The 24,403-nt window shown below is 31.3% G+C and overlaps 3 protein-coding genes across 5 annotated transcripts; 2 read left to right on the top strand and 1 right to left on the bottom strand.

Annotated features, from left to right (window-relative positions):
• The first annotated feature begins 916 nt into the window (after positions 1 to 916).
• On the top strand, positions 917 to 8,975 carry LOC132748924 (uncharacterized). Of its 2 annotated transcripts, XM_060738594.1 has the most exons (10): positions 917 to 1,796; positions 2,200 to 2,402; positions 3,233 to 3,346; positions 3,733 to 3,888; positions 4,512 to 4,733; positions 5,207 to 5,319; positions 5,711 to 5,731; positions 6,875 to 7,017; positions 7,131 to 7,234; positions 7,788 to 8,975. In XM_060738594.1, exons 1-10 carry the CDS (start codon positions 1,213 to 1,215, stop codon positions 8,588 to 8,590), a joined length of 2,463 nt encoding a protein of 820 aa, XP_060594577.1. In that variant the 5' UTR covers positions 917 to 1,212; the 3' UTR covers positions 8,591 to 8,975. The 2 variants fall into 2 exon arrangements, with proteins under 2 accessions (XP_060594577.1, XP_060594578.1); XM_060738595.1 differs by lacking the exon at positions 5,711 to 5,731 and having other exon boundaries at positions 7,788 to 8,972.
• Positions 8,976 to 10,172: 1,197 nt separating this feature from the next.
• Positions 10,173 to 16,689, bottom strand: LOC132748923 (uncharacterized). 2 transcript variants are annotated; one of them, XM_060738593.1, is made up of 6 exons: positions 15,692 to 16,689; positions 14,706 to 15,118; positions 14,251 to 14,472; positions 11,719 to 11,831; positions 11,344 to 11,486; positions 10,173 to 10,584 (listed from the first exon to the last, which is right to left on the bottom strand). In XM_060738593.1, exons 2-6 carry the CDS (start codon positions 14,839 to 14,841, stop codon positions 10,422 to 10,424), a joined length of 777 nt encoding a protein of 258 aa, XP_060594576.1. In that variant the 5' UTR covers positions 14,842 to 15,118; positions 15,692 to 16,689; the 3' UTR covers positions 10,173 to 10,421. Both variants share the same exon structure in this region; 1 of them encodes a protein (XP_060594576.1).
• Positions 16,690 to 20,998: 4,309 nt separating this feature from the next.
• Positions 20,999 to 23,264, top strand: LOC132748921 (uncharacterized). Its single transcript, XM_060738590.1, has 4 exons — positions 20,999 to 21,975; positions 22,276 to 22,389; positions 22,566 to 22,718; positions 23,145 to 23,264. The coding sequence occupies exons 1-4, from the start codon at positions 21,150 to 21,152 to the stop codon at positions 23,159 to 23,161; spliced, it is 1,110 nt and encodes a 369-aa protein (XP_060594573.1). The 5' UTR covers positions 20,999 to 21,149; the 3' UTR covers positions 23,162 to 23,264.
• Positions 23,265 to 24,403: the final 1,139 nt, after the last annotated feature.

Raw genomic sequence — 24,403 nt, 5'->3', positions numbered from 1 at the left:
TTTTTAAAAATTTTTTTAAGTGCTGAAATGTTAAAGGATTGAGATAGAGTCAAAGGCTTTTCAGCGTTGGTTAAACGTTACATTATGATCGACCTGGGGTAATTTTTACCCTCTCACAAGTCCAAAATTTTCTTGGCGATGAGGGGGACTCCGCCCCCCTTCAAACCCCCCTATCAGAAGGGGGCACATCCCCCTTCTGGCAACCCCCTGATGTATCTTTTGTATGGGGGGTGGCGCCGAAAAAGTGCTCAATTTTTTAAGCAACATTTCTCAAACGAAAACTTATGTTTGGGGTCCAAATAGGACATTTTTTCACTATTTGAGGCCTTAAAAAGGGGGGGGGGGGCGAAAGTGCGTTGTTTCGCGTATATATGTGGTAAAGGGTTAACAAAAAATGATGAAAAACTTTGGAATCACCTAAAAACTAGTTTTTCCATGTTAACATGTCGTATTTCACCTAATTTTGGTGAAAAATTGATGTTTTGTAACATTTATAATTTTTTAGTTAACCCTTCCCCCCATGAGCATATTGTGAAAAATGGCCGTTTTCACTGAAAAGCCTCCTGTTACAAGTTCAAACTGCTATGAAACTATGAAAAATGCTTCAATACTAATCAAACTTGGCACAAATGTTGACTGGACCATTGCCTTTGTAACTACATGCTCAGTCTTTAATTGGGACATTTCTCAAACGAAAACTTATGTTAGGGGTCCAAATAGGACATTTTTTCACTATTTGAGGCCTTAAAAAGGGGGGGGGGGTCGAAAGTGCGTTGTTTCGCGTATATATGTGGTAAAGGGTTAATATTAAAAACATAACATTTTCATACCATCCCAGAATTTAGGCGTTCAATGAACCATTGATTTACTAATATCTACTTTCGATTTCGAAATTAATTCCGATTTTGCTACTTTCTGTTTCAGATCTTATAATGTTTACTACACCTCATATGCCTATTGAAATTTGTTTAAAATAAGAGGACAAATCCGTGTTTAAAACAGTTGGATAATCGTTGAATAAGTAAATCAATAAGTGAGATGTACAGAATTCAATAACGGAAAAAGAAAAACATTCTTCTTCTTCTTTTTCTCTATTTAGAGTATACATCCTCCCTGTAGCAGTGATGAATTTTTCCTGTTTAAGGCTTTCCTGTCACCACAAAGAAAGACAAATACCTAACGGAAATTGACAGCAACGACTTAAGAATAGCAATGGACACAAAGAACGAAGAAATGGAAATTGACAGCAAGGAAGATGAATTTTTGACTCATGTCGAAACAGAATTTATTGGGAGAGAGTTCGACATGCAAGCAATTGCAAAAGCATGGAAGTATCACAGAATTCTAGGGTTATTTGGTCTTAGGTCAGTAGGAAAGTCGAGACTTGTGCACGTATTTTTGTCTCGTTACATAACAGATGTCACCCTTCTGGATATAGACTTAAAACAATTCGGAAACATTAGTGCATTATATTCGTACTTTTGTATTCAACTAGGCACAAGAGTAGTATACGACGCACACAAATCTGACTGGTGGATCCAGCATATTGTTAAAGAGCTCATTCATAAAAACGACAAAGACTTTGTCATTGTTTTTGACAACACAGAAGATTTTCAAGAGGTAAAAGGTACAACGGCCAGAGATCTGTTTCTGTCGTTGAGTTGGAATATCATCAAAAGATGCAACAATGTCAAGGTCATTATCACGTCAACGACAAGTGTGAAGTTTGTGGCGAAGACATTCTTCAGTTATACATTGGAACCTTTAACTTTTACAGATTCATGTCATTTGCTTCGGTACACTGATTTGTTTTATAAACTATTTTTTTTTCTAAAATTGTAATATGTCCCTTAGACCTAGGTAAATATTTCTATTGTTTAACTTATGTATACAACTCAAAGATGCCATGAAAGAAAACAAACCTTGACTTTTTCATTGCTTAACTTCAGTCTACTGCTTAAAATGGTTTATTATGTACATGAGCAACGCTATTTTTGTAAATCATTAAAAACGCAAAAACGACGCATAACTGGTCTAAGCGAAATGAGCATTAAATGCAACATACCATCTGTCATTTTAAGATTTATTTTAGTTCCTTTATATAGTTTGCTTTTGGTCTTCTTTTTAACATTTCTTTTACCAACTGTATCTATAAATAGCACATGAAATTATAATGTGTTAATCTTACATGAAATGTAGGTCTGTAGCTCCAGATATAAATTTTGGCGAATACGAAGACGCTATTGTAACTCTAAGTGATGGATTGCCACTACTCATCTTGATGATAGGATCAGAACTTAAGAACAACGACGAAATGACGCCTTGTCACATGGTGCAGTGTCTACAAACAAGCCGCCTTAAAACATTAAGTGACACATTATATCCAAAAGAAGACCGTATTGGTAAGAAACATAGAATAAGCCCTTATTTAAATACCAAACCTTAAGAAACAAACGTGTCAATTATCATGAATAAATATATTGGTAAGAATAGTTTAATTTCAATATGCTTATAATTTAAAATCATGGGACTATAAATATATTTTCAATATTTATAAACATTTGATGTAGGTCTTGACCAATAAATGTTGTGCAAATTTTCTGATCATTCGCTTGCTCCGTTTTTATAATAATTATCATTTTAATTGTGCAAAATGATCCAAAAGTGAAATGTGCTAAACGCTTTCAACTTAGATTTGGCTAAAATAGCACAAGCTGTCGATTTTATTTATAATCTTTTGCATATTTGTCCGTTTGAGGGCCCCTTGCTGATTGTTTTTGTTAGCCTGTAACGTTTACAAATATGTCGTGTTTTGGGCGTGAATGTGAGGTAGTAAGAAATTTTACACATTTTATTATTATTAATGAGCAAACACAATCAAAGCAAGTCTCCCCTTTAAGATTATATAATACTAACAGGACGGGTGCCAAGTGCGTACCGACAGCAATAATTTGTTTTTTACTTCACGCATTGATGTTGAGAGAATTTTTGGCCTTTCTGGATCGTTGACTCATATACTTTTACTGTAAAATAAGCCAGTACTATTGCAATTTAAAAATGTTGCACTTTTAAAGAATTTACCGAATCTAATAGAAATGAGTTTGCAATTCTTTTCTGAACGTATTTTCACGTTACTTTTGAGGGTAAATACTTGAACAAAACTTGTAACAGGTTTTTATAGTGTACTATTTGTATAGTGTAGAAATGACAGCCTATATATTTTTGTTTACAGCTGATGTATACAAAAGTTTCATAGATCGATTGGCCTTGAAGTATAAAGAACATCTCACTGTTTTGGATTATATTCCAGGATCATTCAGTGTTGATGAGTGCAGGGAAATCATAGGTAATTCACACATATTGAAATTGAATCGAAATCCACTAATGATAAGCCATCACGGCATCACACTTACATATTCCTACAGTGCGACTTCCATTTATTTTATGTTAAGTGATTAGACCATTTGTTTTTATATAAAACTTTGTTCTTGTAAATAGATGATATGGTCTAATAAAGTTGAATCAAACTGAATTAGAATAAAAATTTAATCGTAACATTGTCATACTATGCTTTGCAGTTATTGGTTAAAAAGCACTGGACTGAATTCTTTAAAACATGGCTTTTGTCTCGTATACAGATATTTAATTCTTAATCAGATATTACTAAATTACTTGTATATGAATGTATATGAACTGATAAATGGCAATATTTTTCGCTGTTATATTTTACAGATGTTGAAACAACAGAGGCGATGGTTAAATTCAAGACAATAAAACCATTACTAGATCGTCATGTTCTAGACCGTGATTCTGCAACCAAACGGCTCAACATACAAGGAATTTTAAGAGAATGTCTGAAGTCGTACTATACGGTGAAAGATCTTCCAAGTAAGTACAACTGGACTGTATAAGAAATAGTTTTGTGATAATCACGGATTTATATTACTTACGGGTTTATAAATCCGTGTGATAATGAACTATTTAAACTACATGTATATGCCATTTTATTTGATGACTTGGGTAAATAATTTCATAAATAGGACAATTTCTTAAATAATTAATCATAACTATTTTACCTAGTAAATTGATTAATTTTACTGTTTCAGAAACCAATCTGGATAGCATCGGCTTTTCCACTATTCACTTCTCCAAATTAAGGATATTTGAATCAGCGACTAATTAAGGACAATGTTTAACCGATATTTTTGTTAGGATATTTTGCATGTTCTAACTAAATAAAATGGGTTATTAACACCGGTTTGAAATAATATCATTTTCTGTATTCTTCTAATCAGGTATAAGAGGATGTGGACAATAGCTTTCATTTATCACATTCGACTATAAGTAAATTAAATCAGAGCCCGTAGCATTTCTTTGTTTATAATGTTTGTCGAGCTCTTAGGTTCCAACTGTTATAATACTTCTTTAGAACAATTTCCAAGGTTTTGAAAATCTTGATACACACATTTAAATAATCATTAAAATAATATTAAGCTTTATTCTGTTTTTAGAAGTCAGGGCTAGATACAGTAAAATATTTACAGCTGTAATGGTACGCATATCAAGCCGGCTCTATACGCCTGAATATACTAAAGCAGTAGCAGAGTTAACAATTGAATATCCGAACTTACAGAAACTTCTGACAGATGTAGAGTACACTACGCAAGACACATATCACTTTTTTATAAAGGTCGCCACTGACTGTACAGGACTTGTGGATAACTTTATGGCAGGTAAATCAGAGAATTTATTTAGCTAAAATATTCCGTTTAGTTACTTTTTATTTGTGGTTTCCTTTAAAAATTAAGTTTAAGCATACAAATGATTTGGTGGTTTATTATCGATGCTGTCTTACTTAATATATTTCGAAAAAAACGTGCTACTGAGATAATGCCTGCATTTTATTTACAACTATTCTACAATACATACTATACAAGGTTAAATATTGTTGTTTGTTGTTTCTAAAAGGTTTGAATATTTTTGTAACACTTTCATTTGCTTGACTTATATTCATTACTACATATAATGTTATATTTTCAGCAGAAAATTCTTGTTTTTGGTGTTGTTCAAAATAAGGTCACTTAAAGTATATGACTATAAAACATACAAAGTATATGAAACGAAACTAATTCGGTTAAAATGGTGGTTTGCTTGACATTTTTTTCTGTTAAAGTATATGGAATATTAATAAAAACGTTCGTTGAAGGTGAAGGAGAAGTATTTTATCAAGGGTGTATGAAGATTGCAGACATGTACGGTAAAGAGATAGACAGAGCGAACGTTCATATTGCCGTTGGTAGTTTTTATACAAATGTCAAGGTATATTACTTTTGGTAATATTTTTACTAAAGTAAAATATTTAAGTCCTGTCGGTATTCTGTAAACTTAAAAATCAGTTTATTGCATCTGTTATATTAAAAAATTGTATATGGCATACTAACAAAAATAAAAGTTTGATTAAATCTACCCCGTAACGTGTAGAAGTAATTTATCAATTTCTTACATGCATTCATTTTCATACATATACATTTTTAGGATTTTAGTGTGACAAATTAAATAATGTTCTTTAAATTCTAGCTATAATAAGCTTTAGAGTTGAATATGTAAAGAAGTTGTAAATGCTAATGCTAATAATATAATACTATTTTTATATTCAGTTATGTAATATTGCGTAAAACATTATATTTGATAATCACGATGTATTTTATAGGGACCGAGAACCGGCAAACAAGTAAACCATTGAACAAATTCCCCTCATTTGTGTTATTTCCTTTTTGCTAGTTTTGTGAAAATGCTTGCTCATATATTAGTCTGTTAGTATTTAAAACTGTTTCATACCATAAATAAATCATGAAATATTGTGAAGAAAGTGCTTTAGTGTTACCCAGATGTATAATTTCATGAAAGAAATTCCAAATTTGCTTATTTTTTCTAGAATCTTTATTTTATTATCTTCCATTTTACTATTTATTGTATAAATGGTCATTTTGTTATACTAGCTTTGCGCCAGTTATCCTGCTTATATTCATAATTGATTCTATAAACTCAATATATGACATGGGGTGTACGATTAAAGCATAATCTTAGGGTGTCTTGATATTTTTCTATGTTAATTTATGAAAATGTTTCTATTATTTTGCTTTATAAAATATTCAAATGTCAATATCGTACCTATTTTATTTAGCTTTTAAACAATCTTGTCACAGAATGTTGGGACAACACAGTATTTGTGGCAAATGGTATTACTCTTTGAGAAAAATTGCAAAGATCTATGAGATATGTATACATAAACATTTATGTAAAGAACGTATCTTGATATAAATACACCAATTCTCACATCCCCAGTCAAATGAGTTTATATCAATTATAACATGTGCTGTAGCTTAATCTTTTTTGCAGTAGATTACATGAAACCTTTTTAAGATGTATTATTTTGTATTTACACTGGAACATGAGATGTCTGTAATATTGAAGTCGCAAACCAGGAAAAAGAAGACCAATTAATCCATTTTAGTTGTTACACTTATACACCATCTAGATTAAAATGATACAACTAACCGGCCACTGAAAACCACACCTTTTATTGCACCATGTAATAAAATGAATATGACATTTGATACATAATTCAAAAACGTTTTCAAAACTCTCTTGACAAAATTTACACATTTATAATGCTCAATAAAGGCTTGCTTGGTAGTTATTTGAACTCGTTTTAAATAAAAGATTCTAGATACATGCATGTATTTTACGCTAATATAAAACTAAGATTGAATAATGAATTGTTTTAATATAAATATTTTACTTATATCACTACAAAAGTATAAATTTAAATGTATGTGTAAGTACATTATATATATGCATTTGATTTACACAGTGTCATTTAGAACAAGGAGCAGATAATTATGATGCTGCACTTAATGTTCTTGAGAAGTATGGAAAATCACTGCAGCTAGCAACGGCCAATCAAAGAAAAGGATGGAACCTACTGATGCAGGGGAAAAATCTCGCAGCGACAGTGTAAGATTTTAATGATATTTTGTATTATATTTGTTCTATCCATTTACATTTTCTTTCGAAACAAAATTTATTGCTCATTTGTACCATTTGAATAATGTACCATTTTTATTTAGATTTCTGAAGAATGCATTTGACTTGTCAAATTCTTCCGGAACGGACTTCCAGTCAATCGTTCTGCAATCGTTGAACAGTCTTGGTATTACTAATACTGTCCTTGGTAAGAGTTATTTTAAGTTTATTTATATATAAATAATTACGACGAAGCAATAAGTTTAAATGTATTGAATTTTTTAAGCAAGCTCTACAGATAACAAAAAAGGCAGTAAAGCCAATATTATTCTCACACAATCCATTTGGAAAAAAAATTTATTCTTAGTTTAAGTTTACAATTTTTTTTCCGATTCTAATGACTTATATATTTAAACTCTTTTGAAACTCGATACAGAGCCAACTCGAACCATGAATATGAATGTGATCTGCTGAAAGTTTGAAAGTAAATGAAAAGAGTAAAAGATAAAGTATTTTGTATAAAATGTTTTAATCAGTATACTATATTTATTCATATACATATTTAATAATATATTTAACTTGTATCACCTAGATAATATTATGTGACCTTAATATTATCCTTAAAGGTACTCAACTCCGTGTTTTCTTCTTTACTGATATTCTGTATTCTGATGAATTAGTTTCTGTAAGAGCAAGCATTCTACAAATAAATGTCTTAAATACATGTATGTTATCAAAGATTTGGTAAAATACAATTTCAGGTCGTTTTGATGAAGCGGAAAAGTATCATTTTGAAGCGCTAAGACGAAGAAAACAAATCCAAGGTGAAACTCACCCCTTTGTTGGAGCTTGTTTGAACAACATTGGAATAATGTATTATCAAAAAGGAGATTGGCATAAAGCGCTTGAATTCTATGAAGCTGGACTCGATATAAAGAGGAAGAACCAAACTCCCGCATGGTCACTTGTAAATTCGCTGAGTAACACGGCCAATATGTACAGCGAAACGGGAGAATCCGCAAAAGCTATGCAACTACTGAACGAAGCATTGGAGTTACTTAACAAGGAAAAGTTGCCACCTAAGGAATCATTCGCTTTGATATATGACACGATAGGAAAAGTTTATCGGCGTGATGAAAACCTCACATCTGCAGAAGATATGTTCCAAAAAGCTATAAACATAAGAGGAGAAATTTCCATGGAAAACGTAACGTATCTCGAGAGTTTGGTTCACTTAGCGGACATACACAAGCGTCAGAAACATTACATATCTTGTATAAAAGTCTCAAACAAAGCTCTCCAGATTAAAGAAACGGCAGAAAAGGCCATGCCACAAAATCCATTTGTCAAAGAATGCTTTGAATGCTTAGCTGAAGTTTACAATTTATCAGGGTCTAATGACAAATATATTGAAACTCTTGAAAAACTTCAATCAGAACTGATTCGACTTGAAAGAGTCCATCTGGATCATGGAAATGACAGAGATCTTCTAAAAGTTCGGAAAGAAATGCAAAGCGTTACAGAAACCATTCAAAGGGTTTCATACGAAACCAAATCGAGATAATACACATACTTTTTATGTTTCCTTGTATATACATTGTATTTGGAATGTGTATTTCTGTGCTTTTCGGTGAACTTATATTTCTGTCACGACAATTAGTACTAGGTTTTTTTTCCATTTACTGTCTACATTTCTACGTTGTTCCATAAACGGACGAAATAACACATGTAACACAGCCTGAGGAATTCGTTAGCCGATACTATTAATGAAATATTTTAGTGTGTACATATCATATGCTTTCTTAATGTTATTTGTTGTAATTGAAAGAATCAAAATTAAATGTATTTTGTCACAAGAAAAAGGACGGATTCACAGCTGAATATTTCCAAATACATGTAATGCATAATGGGCAATTCTATTAGGTTTAAAAAAAGAAAAGAAAAAACAATACAAGAAAAAGTGCTGAACTGTGAATAACGAAATATAAATGTTTTTTTTTCTATTTATGTTAATTTGTTGACACGAGATCAACAAGGCATAGGCAACGTTCACAGGACGCAACAAGACCTTATTTCCTTGTTTATTGTTTTATTTGAACAAAAGATTTATACTTATTAAGTACACAATATACTATGATAATTACAAAATATAAACACAAAGTCAATATTTTAGGTCTGAGCTCAATAAAATAATCAATGTGAGCAAATGTTATAGTTATAAACATGATGACAGAACGATTAATGTTCAGTTTGTTTATGGTTGAGGCTCAAGTCAAAATGAAAATATTAAGAGAAAGTCACTATTCTAATTTAATATAGGAAGGTGACTTCAAAAGCTATTACAAATAAGCATAGGGCATAAATAAAATAACCCATCTTGACAAAGCTTAGAAAGCTTACCTTACATGAGATTACTCAATAAATCGTGGCTGTGTGGATTCAGATGCGGTGATGGGTAAATGATCTTAAAGTATTAGATTTAGCTACCCTGCCTTTTATTGCTTTTCCTTTTCATTGATAAAATATATTCCCTTGTATATCATGATGAACCTCTTTAACAATGGCATCTAAGTCCCTAAGTCTATTTCGTACTTCATACAAATCTCTTTCATTTTGATGACATAGGAAGACACATTCTAAACGAAGAAGTTCTGACAGCAATTTGTCTAGGGTTTCAACATGTCTATGCGTATTGCCTTGTTTCTTGTAAATCTCAGCCATTCGGTCGAAAGTATCAGCAAGAACCAATGTGTGTGGCGTTGAGTTAATTACATGTTCTCTCGATTGTACAACCCTTTCACAATATTTCAAACTACAGACTAAATATCCTTGTATCTTATAAATATCTGCCAATTGCGATAAACTTTCAAAATACTGGGTATTGTTTGGTGCAATTGTCCGTCTTATTTCTGCTGCATCTGTAAACATCTCTGCGTCATATAAACGTCCCTCGTCTTTATAAACAAATCCCTTAGTATGGCAGACGCATGCTTCGCATTCTTTTGGTGGGAGTGTTTCTTTATTTAACTTTTCAAACCCATCATCTAAAAGGAAATGAGCTTCCTTGAATTGCCTTAAAGGTATCATGACTTTAGCCATATTACAAAGCACAATAGATAAAACAGGCGCATTGCATTTCATTGCTTGTTCAGAGTCGCCTTTCAGATCATGCATTTCACCAATATTGTTATAGCAAGTAGCTATTCCCGGGTGACACTCACCTAGGAACATTCGGTGCCGTTTAATGATTGCAAATGATACTTTTCTACCTCTTTGAATTTACCTGAAATATATTTGAGCTTAATAAGGAAGGATGAAACTAGTTATCCAATGTTCAAATATAATGAATGAAAATTTCATATTTCTATCCATAACTAGTATTTTAGACTTTATTGTCATGAAACTGATTCAGTAACTTGAAATAATATCATATGAAACAAATGTGGAAACAAACCCAGCAGCGTTAACGATATACCCATACTGCTTAATGATTGTACAGCAATTAGTTTGAACTTTTCCCCAGATGTCACAGTTATTGCCAACGACTTCTTGAAATATCTAAAATGATAGCATATTTACTTTATTGAGAAAAAGTGAACTAAATGTCTTTGTTTCTTCTGTTTTTCACACAATTTGTTAAAATCTCAGCGATCGGTCCTTACTGGCTTTCATTGGTGCCTTACCAGTAATTGACAATTTCTCTGCAAGTAAATGATTTTTAAATCAGCGATTAGAGACAAATGACCGTTTAGTTTAATTTCTGAGATCAATAATCACTGCTCTCCGTATTGAGCTCAGCGGCAGATTTGTTTTGCTTAATTAAGCTTAAGACATTTATTTTATTCTCATTTTGAAACTTTATAATTAACAAAGCGACTTCATGTAAAAAGTGGTTATTGCTTTTAACAACAATTTTCATCTTACAATAATTCATGTTTGTAAAGTAATATCCCCATTTTCTTAGATTGAAGAGATACATCAGTTCCTACAGTGTCTACTTAGGACATCTAGGACATCTAATAAGTCTTTAATTAAACATCTTCAAAGATATAAAACAAGTTGTAAAAAATGTATCATAACACTTTACAGTCTAGATTTTTCTATAAGATTTAATTAAATACAATATTTCTTTCACACAGTTTCTTACTTGCTTAAAATATCATTTATGTTCGTTACTTTCTTTTTTCGACACAACTTTTTATATCTTGGATGAATGATATGATGTTCTTATCAAGCTTCAAATAATTCTAAGCTTTGAATTTTCATTTTGTAATTGGTTTCGGTTTGCAATCCTTAAATCACATTTACCATATTTACCTTATAGCACCAGTGGTTTGTCCTTGAAGTAGTGTGTTCCAACCTAACCTTTGATACACTGTTGCTAGCAGTAAGGATCTTTCATTGTGCTCTACGATATCAAAAGCGGCCTTGTAGTGTGTTTCTCCTCCGAGTAAATCTCCCTAAAATATCATTTATTTATTCATGTTCGTGAGTTGATGTCTTTTAAAATATAAAGTTTTTAAGAAAATAACATCACATATAAATTGTGAAGCATTATGTCTCTAGGATACATTCATTTGCAATACTAAATGATTATTTTGGGACATATAACAATTAATCAAACATGCAATTTAAAGTTAGCAAAACAGAAAAATAAGATTATAAAGCAGCTGGTTAAGTTTTAATAAATACCGTAGTATTAGTGTACAAACTTCCAACAGCAATGTTAACAGATTCCCTATCTTCGTCCTGACCATACATTTCCGCAGCTTTTAAACAATGCCCATAAAATACTTCAACGTTTCCTTCAATGAAAGAACAAACAGCAGTCAAATATATCTTAAATGACAAACAAATTAATAAAATTATTATATTAGTATTTTACCGTTTTGAAGTGAAAGTGTGTATGACAGGAACTTCCACTGCCAGAAAAATTATGATAAAAGAAAGCAGTTAAAATAACAGAAAAGGTAACTATAATATAAGTCATATTAATGAAAACAGGAAAGAATAGCATCTCTCTCGACCCCTAAACGCTGAAGTTATGACATTCAATCCTCATCAACCAGTGACCCAATTACAAAGTACGAGACAACTTGCGAATGCAAAAATAGTTATTCTGGAAATAGAAGCTCCAGTTATACATACTTTTCTTCAAACGGTAAACTACTAATAATGTTTTTCATTTATCTGACATTGTTAAGACATTGCGCGTTAATGAACCAGGTTTGAAACTTTTTTAAGCCATACTATGGCTGTCAATTGCAACCTCCAGAGTACTGATTTCACAGTTTTAAGTAAATAATGAACTCAATATATTGGAAAGAAAAACTGTTTTGATATATAGCTTATCTTATTAACTTCAATCAATTTGAATAATGCAACTTACTGGCACAATCAAATCTTTCCAGTTTCAATATAAGTCTATTTTTATGGTTATGTTTTACATGAGTATATAATAACTGTATGTATTCATTAGAGAAGGCACATGATTTATTTGCCTCATTAGAATACTAAATATTTGCTATTATTTCCTTCGATTAAAGATTAACAGATTAATAAGAATTATTAAAATGATTTTCATGATCAAATGTTTTTAACAGCTTTGCACCAAAATATCGAATTATAAGATGGTAGTTGTAAACAAAATTAACTCCAAAGTATGACATTTGAAAATGCTTTCGTAAAGCTAAAAGACTATTCACTATCATTTAGATATTGTATTTGTATCTATTGGCAATCTGTATTTTGTCACAGTTTATAAATAAGGCATTTAATAACTTAAACACTAAATGATCATGTACTAGTTTTTGTATGTTTAAAGCATCATTTCGTTTTCACAACAATTGTTATAAATTTTGTTTCCAACAGTATGTTAACAGATCAATTGATATTATATTAGTTAAAATTGATGATAAAATTTAACATCATTCCAGACATAAAAAATGTTCACTTTAATCTGACATAAAAATTTAATCATATTTTGCATTAAGTTCTGAATGCTTGATTAATTTTATCTAGCATTAGATTTTAAATCAGTAGAATGAAGTTGTTTTCTATGTTACTCCACATAAATTGTTCATAAAATAATGCTACGAGGAATGTTCAAATATGAATGCATCTAGAACGTTATGTTGTTCAATATTGCGGAAACACACGAGGAAAAGAAGTTATCGGATAGATATACAAGTTAGTTTTACATTGATACCACAGTCATTAAAATCTGTTTACTTTAGCTGTGTTTATAGTTCGCTATACATTGTTTTACATAAAATGGTTTGTAGATCAGAATATGCCATTAATTACGGTCTTATATTAAGAAGCATTGTCTCTGTAGCATAGAGTATAGATCTGTTCTGTATATAAACAAATGAAATGTCTTTTTGATCAGTTATTTGTTGATTTAATCAGCAAATATGGGTTAATTTCGACTGAAGATGCACTCAATTCTCATCGGTATAAAACAGCAACGTCTGTCAATATGATTGCTAAAGTGAAAGAAATAGTAAAACCGATGCAAGATACACCACTGGGCGAATAGCTAGTATCGTTGGCATCTCATTAGGAACAGCTCATGCCATTCTCAAACTTGATTTGAAAATAACAAAAATCTTGGCTAGACGAATTCCCTATATAGTTTATACAAATTTATTTTAGTTCGATTGTGTTGGAAGCTAAAAGCTTATTGAAACACTCTCGAATCCGTTCCTGGAACCAACCAGTACTTAGCAATGAAAGTAAAGTTTCTTGCTCAAGGAAACAACGACTTGCCCCTGACAGGGCTTGAACCCACGCGGTCAGCAATTTTTGATTACTAGTCCGACGCGTTAACTACTCGGCCACGCCGCCACTCAATTCCCCATTTCTGACAGATGAGCGGAAAATGCCCTTCTGCAAAGCGCTTAGCTGTTGCTTAAATATTATCACGTTCTTTTGCAAATGTCATCACTGGTAACGAAATACTTTTTGAGCCAAACTGTAAACACCAAAACACCACGATTTGGGCTATAAATTCTGGCAAAAACATGCATTGCAAAAAGACCCATCAGTTCCCGCCATTCAGGTTGCTGTTCGTAAAGGTTAATCTGTTTATGCGAAATTTTACATGAAAACTATACAAATACTTTAAAAAAACGTAGACCCGCAACAGGTTGTGGCCAATGTCAGAATCAAACTTTGAATGAACGCTCCTCGTAGAACCTGTTAAAACATATTGAATTATACCTGACATAAAGTGTTCGATCATTCCGGTACAGTTGGTCACCATTTCTATGAAGAACTTATAATTGTCTTGAGCAGTGTTCTCTACTTCCATCATCAGCTTTTGTAAGTTCGGTTGTTCAATAAAATATTCAGCCATAGCGTTTGTATATTCATATGTATTCAGACGCTTGGAGATATTTGTCATTACAACAGAAAAGATTTGTATGTATCTTCGTCTGATTTCTGTAATTTGACATAATAATTCATTGCACAGAAAACTATTCAAAATATAAATGCTCTGTTAGAGTAGAAAGTTAATTTTATGAAAAGTTTCACACTGGTTAAAAGGGAGATGCATCAAATTCAGATTATGTACAATTGATTTTGCATGCCTTGTCCTCTTATGATTGAATTTTACATTAAGCCATATCTATATTCTTAATCAATTTAGATTATGTTGATATAAAATGAAATACCTGGTAAATTTTCAATTATGTAAAACGACTTGATACATTCGCGTAGAATTCCTTGAATTCCAAATCGTTTTGTATTTCGGTCATAGTGAAGTATGTGACGTTTACAAACAGGACGTAATGTTTCTTCCATGACCATCTCCACTGTATTTGCATCTGTAATTATCACTTCATATAATATGATAAAAATAGATATAAGGATAGCAGATCTTAATCTTTAACGATATGTTTTATGTACAGATGTTATCTGTAATTTTATAGAATATATCAATAGTTTGCATTAATATATGTATAATTCATACCCAATATTTGTTGTGCCTGTTCAGCACTAAATGTCCCCGGGATGTATTCTAAAACAGTGACATGATTCTTATACACTACATCAAGTCGATCAAGAAACTTCCTATAGACATCTCCTATAAGTAAAGATTTATGTGTGAACTTGATATCATATTTCGTAATATTTGATAATCAATTTCAATTTATTTTATTTTAGTATAGTATAGTCTTATCTCATGATTATGAATGAGAATACTGGATGACTCAAATTGGCATTATGCTCATTCTTCCAGTGTTAGTTGAGCGGCATTTGAATGGTTATCGACCAATAATTGATAATGAAAAATTTCAATGGATAAGATATAAAAGAGACTGTCCCACTCTTTTAACAGTTGAACGTTACCGGTTATATTATGAATGATTTATAGAAATATCCATGTGTCACTTGAGTTAATGATAATTTTTGTGCTAAATGTAAAGCTATTTTGACCTTTACCTGTACATTCACCATTTACGATTTGATGAGCATAATAAGACTTTAAATTTGACCCCATAAATAAATGAATATATATAACCTGTGAGTTTACATATTCTTTTTAATTCTGTAAATGTGCCCATGGTATTTGACAGATATCATTAGAGCATAGAAAAATACATGGTATCGTTTATCTTTAATGTAACAAAGTTCTACATTGTCGAAAGCACGTTACCGACTCTATCTTCCTCTGGATAAAATTCTCTACTCAATGCTCTGAGTCTACCAGTGAGTAAAAGATCGACCATATTATTCGGAGTTATCATCCCTGCGTCTTCTGTTAACTCTGATCCGATCATAAGGATCAGTAGTGGCAATCCTTCACTAAGCGTTATCAATGCACTCTCATAGTCTTCTAGATCAATCTCCGAAGTCACATTTTTCAGTAGCTGTCTTGCTTCTGTTTCATTCAAAGGTACAAGTTCATGACTGCAATAAACTCTTCCAAGTTTTGAAAACTGAACTTGAGTAGTTGAAGTAATGAAAATCTGAACGTTTTGACATTTCTCTACAATTGAAGTACATAATCTTAAAAATGAAGAACAAATGTTTAGACTTTTAGTATCCTGATAGTCCTCTGTATTGTCAAAGAAGAACAAAAACTCATTTCTTGGTACAGAATTGAGAAATAGCACGATATTATGAATCCATTGGTCAGATCCAGTCGAGGCTTGATCAAAGAGTAGTTCCAAGGCTGCGCAGATGTTTGAATACAACGACACTATATTCGGCATCAACTTTATATCTATATGTATAACTTTGACTCCGTCTGGTTTAAATCTCTTCAAATATTCTTTCACAAGCCTTGATTTGCCGACAGATTTTATTCCAAATATACCCATTATCCTACAAACTTTCGAAGCCTTATGTAACTTTTCAATGTCATTTTCCCTGCCAACAAAGTCCGGTTCAAAATTATTTTGTTCATGCAAATCAGCATTAAGTTTTTTATACAGAATTTCTCCTTTATTAATCAATAAGGTTTGTCCAGCCATTTTAAATATTAAAGTGCCTAATAATATTTTTTTATTCAGGATTGTTACACTAGTATAAAATCTCACTACAAACTTATTATCGATATAGTTAAGATACAGGTCTGTGCACACGATTGAATGTCTGCACCTGCACTTTTCATATTTTTTACAGTTTTCAATGGTTCAATACGTATATTTATGTTATGAAATTGAAACTCTGCATGTGCAAAAACAATAAAAAGAAAAGAAAGAAAAAATAAAAGAAAGCAAACTTCAAAAATTTCAAATCATTTTGAATTGAAGTATGAGATACTCATGAAACAAAAACGTTTGTATGTAAGATTTTTTATACAGGTTTTTTCGAATAAAACCGCCTTTCTATTGAAAGATTATACATAGTCAAAATTAATGTGCTCGCAACTCTTTTACGTGAAGATAATATCATTTAAACATATTAATTGCAGTATGAAACTATCATTGAAATGAAATATTTGATGAAATTATGATAAGGATTTTCTACCTTTTATACAACACTGCTACAAAACAAATTATCGATAAACTAAATTCCCTTATACAAAATGTTTTGCACGAGATAAAGTTACCTTTCTTGCATGTAATTTGTATAAGGTTTTGTTTACAAACTTTATTGTTAAACATTATATCATGTGGGTTAGATTTGCTAGGATATGTTGCCATGTTAACGATTTGAACGAACGGAAGAATATTTTCATAAATTATAGCAGCTTTTTTAAATAGGCTACCGCTACATGTATTACAGCACATTTTTGCTAAATTAACCATCTTAAATTAGACTATGTATCAAAATGTTATAGCGCTTAGAAACCAAATTTACTGTTTAAAATTAGAAAATGAATCATTAACATGATATATATCTTGCCCAAAAGTCTCAAAAAGCACTCTAGATAAAAGAAACTTCGGAAAAACATGCCACATCATCCACTTGTCAGAACGTGTTTCGAATGCTAAGATAGACTTACATTTTATCAGGTCTTAATTACGAAAGTATAGAAACTCTTGAAAAATTCAAGTCAGCACTGTATTTTTTTTAAACAGTCCACATGACTCATGGATATAATAGAGGTCTCCTAAAAGTTTGCAAGGAAATGAAAAGAGATATTATAGAAATATTATATAGAGGATATTTGTTTGTTTGTGTGTAAGATGAACACAACAAACAAACAAATTTTCTTTTTATTTTATGCTTAAAAACAAGTTAAAACGAAATTTCCTTAATATTTACGTTAATATTAAAATCTGTTTTCCCCATTGAGAGCCTCAAAAAAGTCGAATTTCTCATAAAATACAAGAAGTCATGGGCTGAAAAATAAGTTCCACAATCAACGTTAAATGGTGGTGATAGTATTCATTTTATTAAAAAAGTATGTCTGATCGCTTGTTTAAATAATAAAAACAAACAATTCTAGTTGGAGAAAAAGTCCAACCATCCATCCATATTTCTGTTACTGACTGCGAATTTATATTAGACCTTGCTTTGTTAAATGTAAGCGGCCGCCATTTTTAAAGTTGTGTATTTCACTGGAGGAAAATAATTGTGTTTGATTCAGAGGGATATCATTTGGATTTCTTAGTCATACACCTTTTTAAAAGAAAGAAAACTTATTTGAGGATTGTAACAGACAATAAATAAGTGTTGACAGATGTGTAAACATTCAAAAAAGTGGATAGGAAATTGGAAACTTTGGAAGCCTTACGAACGCTGGGTTTTTTACATATTCTTCGACTGAAAGCTGCCATTGCTTTTCAAGTTTTCATAAAGCATACGGCAGTTATTGCTCGTAGGATACTTAAATATTCCCAAATGTCATCAAGAGCAGTTTTGCATGTGGAAGGAATGATTTTTCAGACTGTAAAAATGAAACAAAAAATTAAAGAGACGATATTTGGTGATTGGTATTTTGAATGAATAGAAGTAACATACTGTAAGTTTTCTTCTTTTTATTAATTTTGACATATAAGTTATTTATCAATTTCACTTTTGCTTTTGTTTAAACAGCCTGACATTGTCGGAATAGTCAGAAAAAATAAAATTGAGGTACCATATGGGGAAAATCTTAAAAAAGTAGTTTCGTCATTGAAATGTGTGAAATTATATTTTGATAATTTTCACTGTGAAATTATCAAATATAATTTTCACGGATAAATCAGTACTCCACTGAAAAGCATAAAATAAATATATATAATTGAACGTTTTTCATATCACATACTTTTAATATAATATCCCTTATATATTTTTGCAAAGTTTTCTTTATGCTTTTAAGCGAGTTTTTGTCTTTAACGAGTTTTAATTGATTTATGGTACTATAATAGACATTTCTCCCATGACTTGCAATAAATTGACTTCTTAAATGTTGAGACAACTAACATGAGTTACAGAACTTTAGACATTCGTTTAAATTGTTTATCATGTTTGATTCTTGTAACTGAGAGAACAGAGGGACTGATAAAAAAATACACATTAGGCTATGCATAATGGATCATTAAAACAGAAAAAAACGCACTGCAAGAAATAATTAAACTATGATTAAATTATATTAGTACATATGTTTTTAATATGTCTTGGAGCATTTTAAGCTTAAAGTTTATTTGTATGCCTAGTCATAATGTAAGGAGAGACAATGTACCATCTAACAAGATAGATGCAAATGTTAACAGATATTTATTCTACTTGGGAATCCTGATAATAAACAGTCATTTATAAAATCACATTAATATAGTGAAATTTCACTTTCAATTTAGAGATGCATAAGCATAGGTTCATATTAACCAAAATACAAGCGTAAGTTTGTACATATTCAGTTGAATCAGATTGTTGTTCAGTTAATGCACTTGCTGTCTCAGTGGTAGTACAATCTGCTTCAGTAAGTGGACTTTGTCCTTTGAAAAGAGTTGGTGAATGATTGATTTACTATATAAAACATAAACACAAATCTGGAGAAAGAGTGATCTCTCGGAAGCATTAATCACAACAAAATTACTTGATAATTGCAGACTCTGTTTGATTGAGTCTGTTTATGAGGGATAATGAAAAAATGCAACATTCCTTACGTCCCCTAGCACCAGCTTGAGCAGTACTCATTTTTAAACACTTAAAAGTGCTGGATTCAATTATCCCGATGGACCAGAAAAGACAACACTGAAGTGAAATACAGAATAACATTTTTAGCTCCCACACGACACTTACAAGCTAGGTTGGTTTGGTTGGTTAGTTGTTACGCTGAATCTAACACAATTTTGGTAAAATCTTGTCAATCGATTAATGTAACCGGCATGCCTGGATAATAAATCTGGTATTATAAACGAATGTATTTGCAAGTGACCGACTACTAACCCCGCATCATTTCTAAATCAACAGTGAGATACAAATGACTATTAGACCTACTTATACCTGTTGCTAGTGAATATCATCTTGGAAATCAACTTTTGACAGTATGAAAGAGCTATATATTGTTGGATAATTTGGTAGTTACAATGAGACAGATAATTCGCTGATAGAAACAACTCAACACTTGAGAAGTTCCAAGTCATCTCTGCTTATCAATAATATAAGATGAAAACTGACCGAATTTTTAGACTTGAAATAGTTACAAACGTAAAAATGTATCAAAGTCACTAGAAATTCGAAAACAATAAACATTTAACTTAGGCGTACTACTTATTTTTTTTCTCAATATTTTTCTCAAAGTAAAGTAATAATTTCTTTAAATATATTTTGGACCATTTGATCATAATGAATAGAAGATTATTAAATTAATGCATGAATACAATAGATTTAAGCAGACTTTACTAGCTCTAGAACAAGAAAAAAATGTCGCAATTTGAATAACAGCTACATTGTAAACTGGATTGACTTTGTTTCAAGACACAAATAAAATTTTACGCGTCAGGCAAATTAATGCCAAGAAAAATAAGTTAGAAATAATCATGCACGTTAAAATGGCAGCGAAAATTACTTTAGAACTACGAAAACATCGGGATATTTCCCAAGCGTGCGTATCTGTATTTAAACAGTGCAAGTGCTTTTCATTTTAATATCATAACATCTAGGCTTAGTATTTATAGTGTCTTACACTGTACAGTTCGATAAAAAAATAAACGTGTTTATATAAACAATAAAATGGACTTATCCGAAGTATAGGGAGAGTAGATTCGATGATAAACTTTTACAGTAAAAAACATTTTAATTTGATATTGAGTGGATTCATACTAAATCATTTCATATCTCAAGACACGATAACTGATTTGTATTGTGTTTAATAATCGGAACAAGTAACAAATAACATACACATCAGCGATATTTTGTAAATCTTATTTAATCTGATAATTAACACTAATAAGATGCTATACCACTAAACTTAAGTCTTGGGCATGGTGCATATTCTTTCTAACACTACAAATATCATTTTGTTCTTTTTGTTACATATATAGGTTTGTAAACATTTATCTTTTAAATCAATGAGGATGTTTTTATTTATAGATAAGGACATGAGCTGGATCTTTATTTAACATTTTACGCAGGTAAGAAGTCCTGAGGTGTATTTTAATCATTACACAGATAATCTGCGTTTCTATTCAGTCGAGTAAATTATTTTATATTCATGTGTCCATAAGTGTGGAAAAATGGCTGACAGAAAGCTGTTAATGGAAAGTTCTTGCAATGAAGTAACTCGGGAGATATTTGAGAATAACTTTGATGATGATATCGATATCGAAACAGATTTTGTCGGAAGAAAAAATGATTTAAATGTGTTAAAGAGAGCATGGAAGAAGCACAAAATATTTGGCATTTTTGGACAGAAGGCGGTTGGAAAATCCAGACTGGTGACAGAGTTTTTAAAGAGCACAAAGTCAGGTAGCTTTGTTCATATTTACATAGATATGAAGTTAATATCTGATACAAACTCATTGTATTCTAAGATTTATGCGAGTTATGGCATTGAACCGGAGTTACAAGCAGCACAGTCCAGCAGATGGATTTATCATATTTGTGACAGTATAAAAGCAGCCGGTAAAAAACGTTTCATTATTTTCTTTGACAATACCGAAGATTGGCAAGACTTAAAAGGAACTGATATTCGAGACTTCTTCTTTTCATTGTGTACAAGTGTGGTTCGACAATGCTCTAATGTGAAGATTTTTATTACTTCTACAACACGTGTACAATTCTCACAGCTTAAAAAAGTCTACTGCAGTCACGAGGTACTGCCTCTTAACCAAAGTGAGACGCGCCAGTTACTTAAACATGTCAGTGAAGGAGTAGAACTTGGTAAATACGAGAACGATGTCGCAGATTTATGTGAAGGGATGCCTCTACTAATTCTAATGGTCGGATCTGAGCTAACGGAGGACAGCGGCATGACAACACCAAATGACATGGTCCAGTTCTTGCTCACTTGTAGACTGAAAGCCCTGAGTCGGGAGTTTTACCCGGAGGAAGATAGAGTCGGTAATAACTGCTTTTTAGTCTTTTGAAATCCTAATGTAATACCCCACATTACAATACGAAACATTTGTTACACATGTTAACCTAATTGGCCACGATAATTGAAATATGCTGTGAAGGTACTTTAGATATGTATTTAGCTCTTTATAATGATGCAGATTTACGGGTTATGTTAATATATCTACTGAGCTTAAAAAGATTCTACATTTAATTCATATAGTTTTTGTTTTGCCTATGAGCTGTATGATTATAAGGCTAATTAATATTGAAAACAAAGATCAAACATGGTATTCATTTTTACAGCTGACGTGTGTAAAAAGTTCATTGACCGCTTAGATACTGTATACAAGAGAAGACTGACCATACTCGAATATATTCATGGATCGTTTAACGCAGAACAAGCCAAGGAAATACTAAGTATTCAAGATTGCTTTTTAACATTAAGCAAAAGTAACGGACCAGCAATTATTTTGGAAGTATTTATAAGAATTTTTATTTTAAAAAGAATGAAACGATGATACATCAAACAATCAAGTTAATATTTATTTAATATTATTTCTTATGCGAAATATACAAAATATATTGTTCTTCAGATTCCCAATCAATTGCAACGGTGAAAGATCAAACACTTATTCCAATACGGAGACGACATATACTGAATTATGACTCCAACACGAGAATGTTTAACATACAGGGTATACTTCGAGAGTCTATTAAAACATTCTACACGATCAAGAATATACCAGGTTATTATTCTGTTATAGACTGAAAATCATAATTTATTCAAATGCATATAAAAAATTTATTCCTTCTCATAGAAATAATACAGTTGAAGTAGTCATTTCCTGAACAACTCGTGCTATGTAGGTCAAAAGCATAGCCTAACTAAGAAGGTTACGAATCAACACAATTAGCAGATTTAGCCTAGTGACAGTAACGTTGCTTGTAAATGAATCAAACAAATCTTGCTGAAAAGTTGTAATTTTCAGAGAACATAAAGTTCTACGACAGTATATCGAAATGATGGTTATTATTTCATCCCTATGTAACTAACACAAAAACAACCTACAATTATCTTAAATATTGTGAATTTCCTACAAATTGAATGTTTGTTGCAATTTCTCGCATACTTGCAATGTAGTTGTTGTTGTTGTTGTGTTATTTTATTATAGAAATTCGGGCAGGATAATGCCGCATTTTCACAGCAGTTATGAAGAACACAAAGGCAAAGGCAAAGTTTATCTGTTTATCGGTTTCCAGCTCATCTGAGGAGAATGTCTTCTAGAAAACTTCAAATACAAAATACGAAATTTCCACGAGAAGTGTTACCTATCTCAAGAATGTCGGCACACAGCAAACTTACACAAGCGAAAGAAACATAAAATATCTTGTCTAAAAGTCTCAAGGAATGTTTTTAATATCAAAGAAATTAATGCCGGAAAATGGCATGCCACCACATAAAACTTGTCAACGCGTTTAGAATGCTTAGCTGAAGGGTTCATATACTCAAGGTCTTATGCCAAATACATTGAAACTCTTCCGAATCTTAACATTTTTATTGCATATTCGAACAAACAAATTGCCCAACATGCTACGAAAAGCATTTACATGAAGACAACGAAAGTGCAATAAAAACATTGTATAAGTGTAAATGTACATTTACCAAGCTTGTAAATAATGTTTAAAAGTGTCAATTGAACCAAAGAAAAAAACCATTGTAACCGTATACCCGATCTCACACGTGTCGAATAATTTCTTTTATTTTCATTTTAATTTGCATTTTCATATATTGTCCAACCCAATTGATAACTGTAAGTAAAACTTGGAAAGTAGGAGTAACCATATTTCGTTTGCATAGACAAAATATTTCTTATATTCAAAGTATAGAATATCTTTTGGAAATTATCTGTTTCTTGTTCTCGCAAAAATAATGTTACTGTTTGAAAGAGCCAAAGCAAAGTATGTTGATAATTTTTGAAAAAAGATAAAAATAAATAAATAAAAAAAAACACTAAAGGCTTGACATTGCGACATTCAGAAGATACTTGATGTAATGTTTTTCCTCAATATGGCATAAAAACCCTACTTTTTTATTTTACACGGTAACACTACGGTTACTTCAATTCCATGGACAATTCTATATAGTAGCTATTGTATATAAGAATCTTTGAATGGTACTCTTTATTGCGGAACTATATAATTTATTCCAATTATTTCTTTATCATACAGTACATTTGTAAATACACGATCTATTTTATACAGGTTTAGAAATAACAGCATATGTAATAAAAATGTTATAGATGTATCTTTAGTCATTTTGTCATGATATCATACCTATGCATTAATGAAAACTTTCCAGAACCTAGTTTAAGTGACCAATTTTATCACAATAACATTTACAAAATCTTACGAGTTTGTAAACATAAAATGA

Source organism: Ruditapes philippinarum, unplaced genomic scaffold (genome assembly GCF_026571515.1).
Source record: "Ruditapes philippinarum isolate M1 unplaced genomic scaffold, ASM2657151v2 ctg3005_1_1_1_1, whole genome shotgun sequence".
Lineage (NCBI taxonomy): Eukaryota > Metazoa > Mollusca > Bivalvia > Venerida > Veneridae > Ruditapes > Ruditapes philippinarum.
The sequence above is the reverse complement of the archived record's forward strand: the minus strand, read 5'-3'. Positions and strand labels throughout refer to the sequence as shown.

Excerpts from the sequence above, each read along its gene's own strand:
- LOC132748924 (XM_060738594.1), top strand. The coding sequence starts at position 1,213 with ATGGACACAAAGAACGAAGAAATGGAAATTGACAGCAAGGAAGATGAA. Across the intron at positions 4,734-5,206 it reads TGTGGATAACTTTATGGCAG|GTGAAGGAGAAGTATTTTAT; the intron begins GTAAATCAGAGA and ends CGTTCGTTGAAG. Across the intron at positions 7,235-7,787 it reads TATTACTAATACTGTCCTTG|GTCGTTTTGATGAAGCGGAA; the intron begins GTAAGAGTTATT and ends ATACAATTTCAG.
- LOC132748921 (XM_060738590.1), top strand. The coding sequence starts at position 21,150 with ATGGCTGACAGAAAGCTGTTAATGGAAAGTTCTTGCAATGAAGTAACT. Across the intron at positions 21,976-22,275 it reads CCCGGAGGAAGATAGAGTCG|CTGACGTGTGTAAAAAGTTC; the intron begins GTAATAACTGCT and ends TCATTTTTACAG. Across the intron at positions 22,390-22,565 it reads ACAAGCCAAGGAAATACTAA|ATTCCCAATCAATTGCAACG; the intron begins GTATTCAAGATT and ends ATTGTTCTTCAG.
- LOC132748923 (XM_060738593.1), bottom strand. The coding sequence starts at position 14,841 with ATGGTCATGGAAGAAACATTACGTCCTGTTTGTAAACGTCACATACTT. Across the intron at positions 11,832-14,250 it reads GATCGAACACTTTATGTCAG|GAAACGTTGAAGTATTTTAT; the intron begins GTATAATTCAAT and ends CTTTCATTGAAG. Across the intron at positions 11,487-11,718 it reads GTTTGTACACTAATACTACG|GGAGATTTACTCGGAGGAGA; the intron begins GTATTTATTAAA and ends ATGATATTTTAG.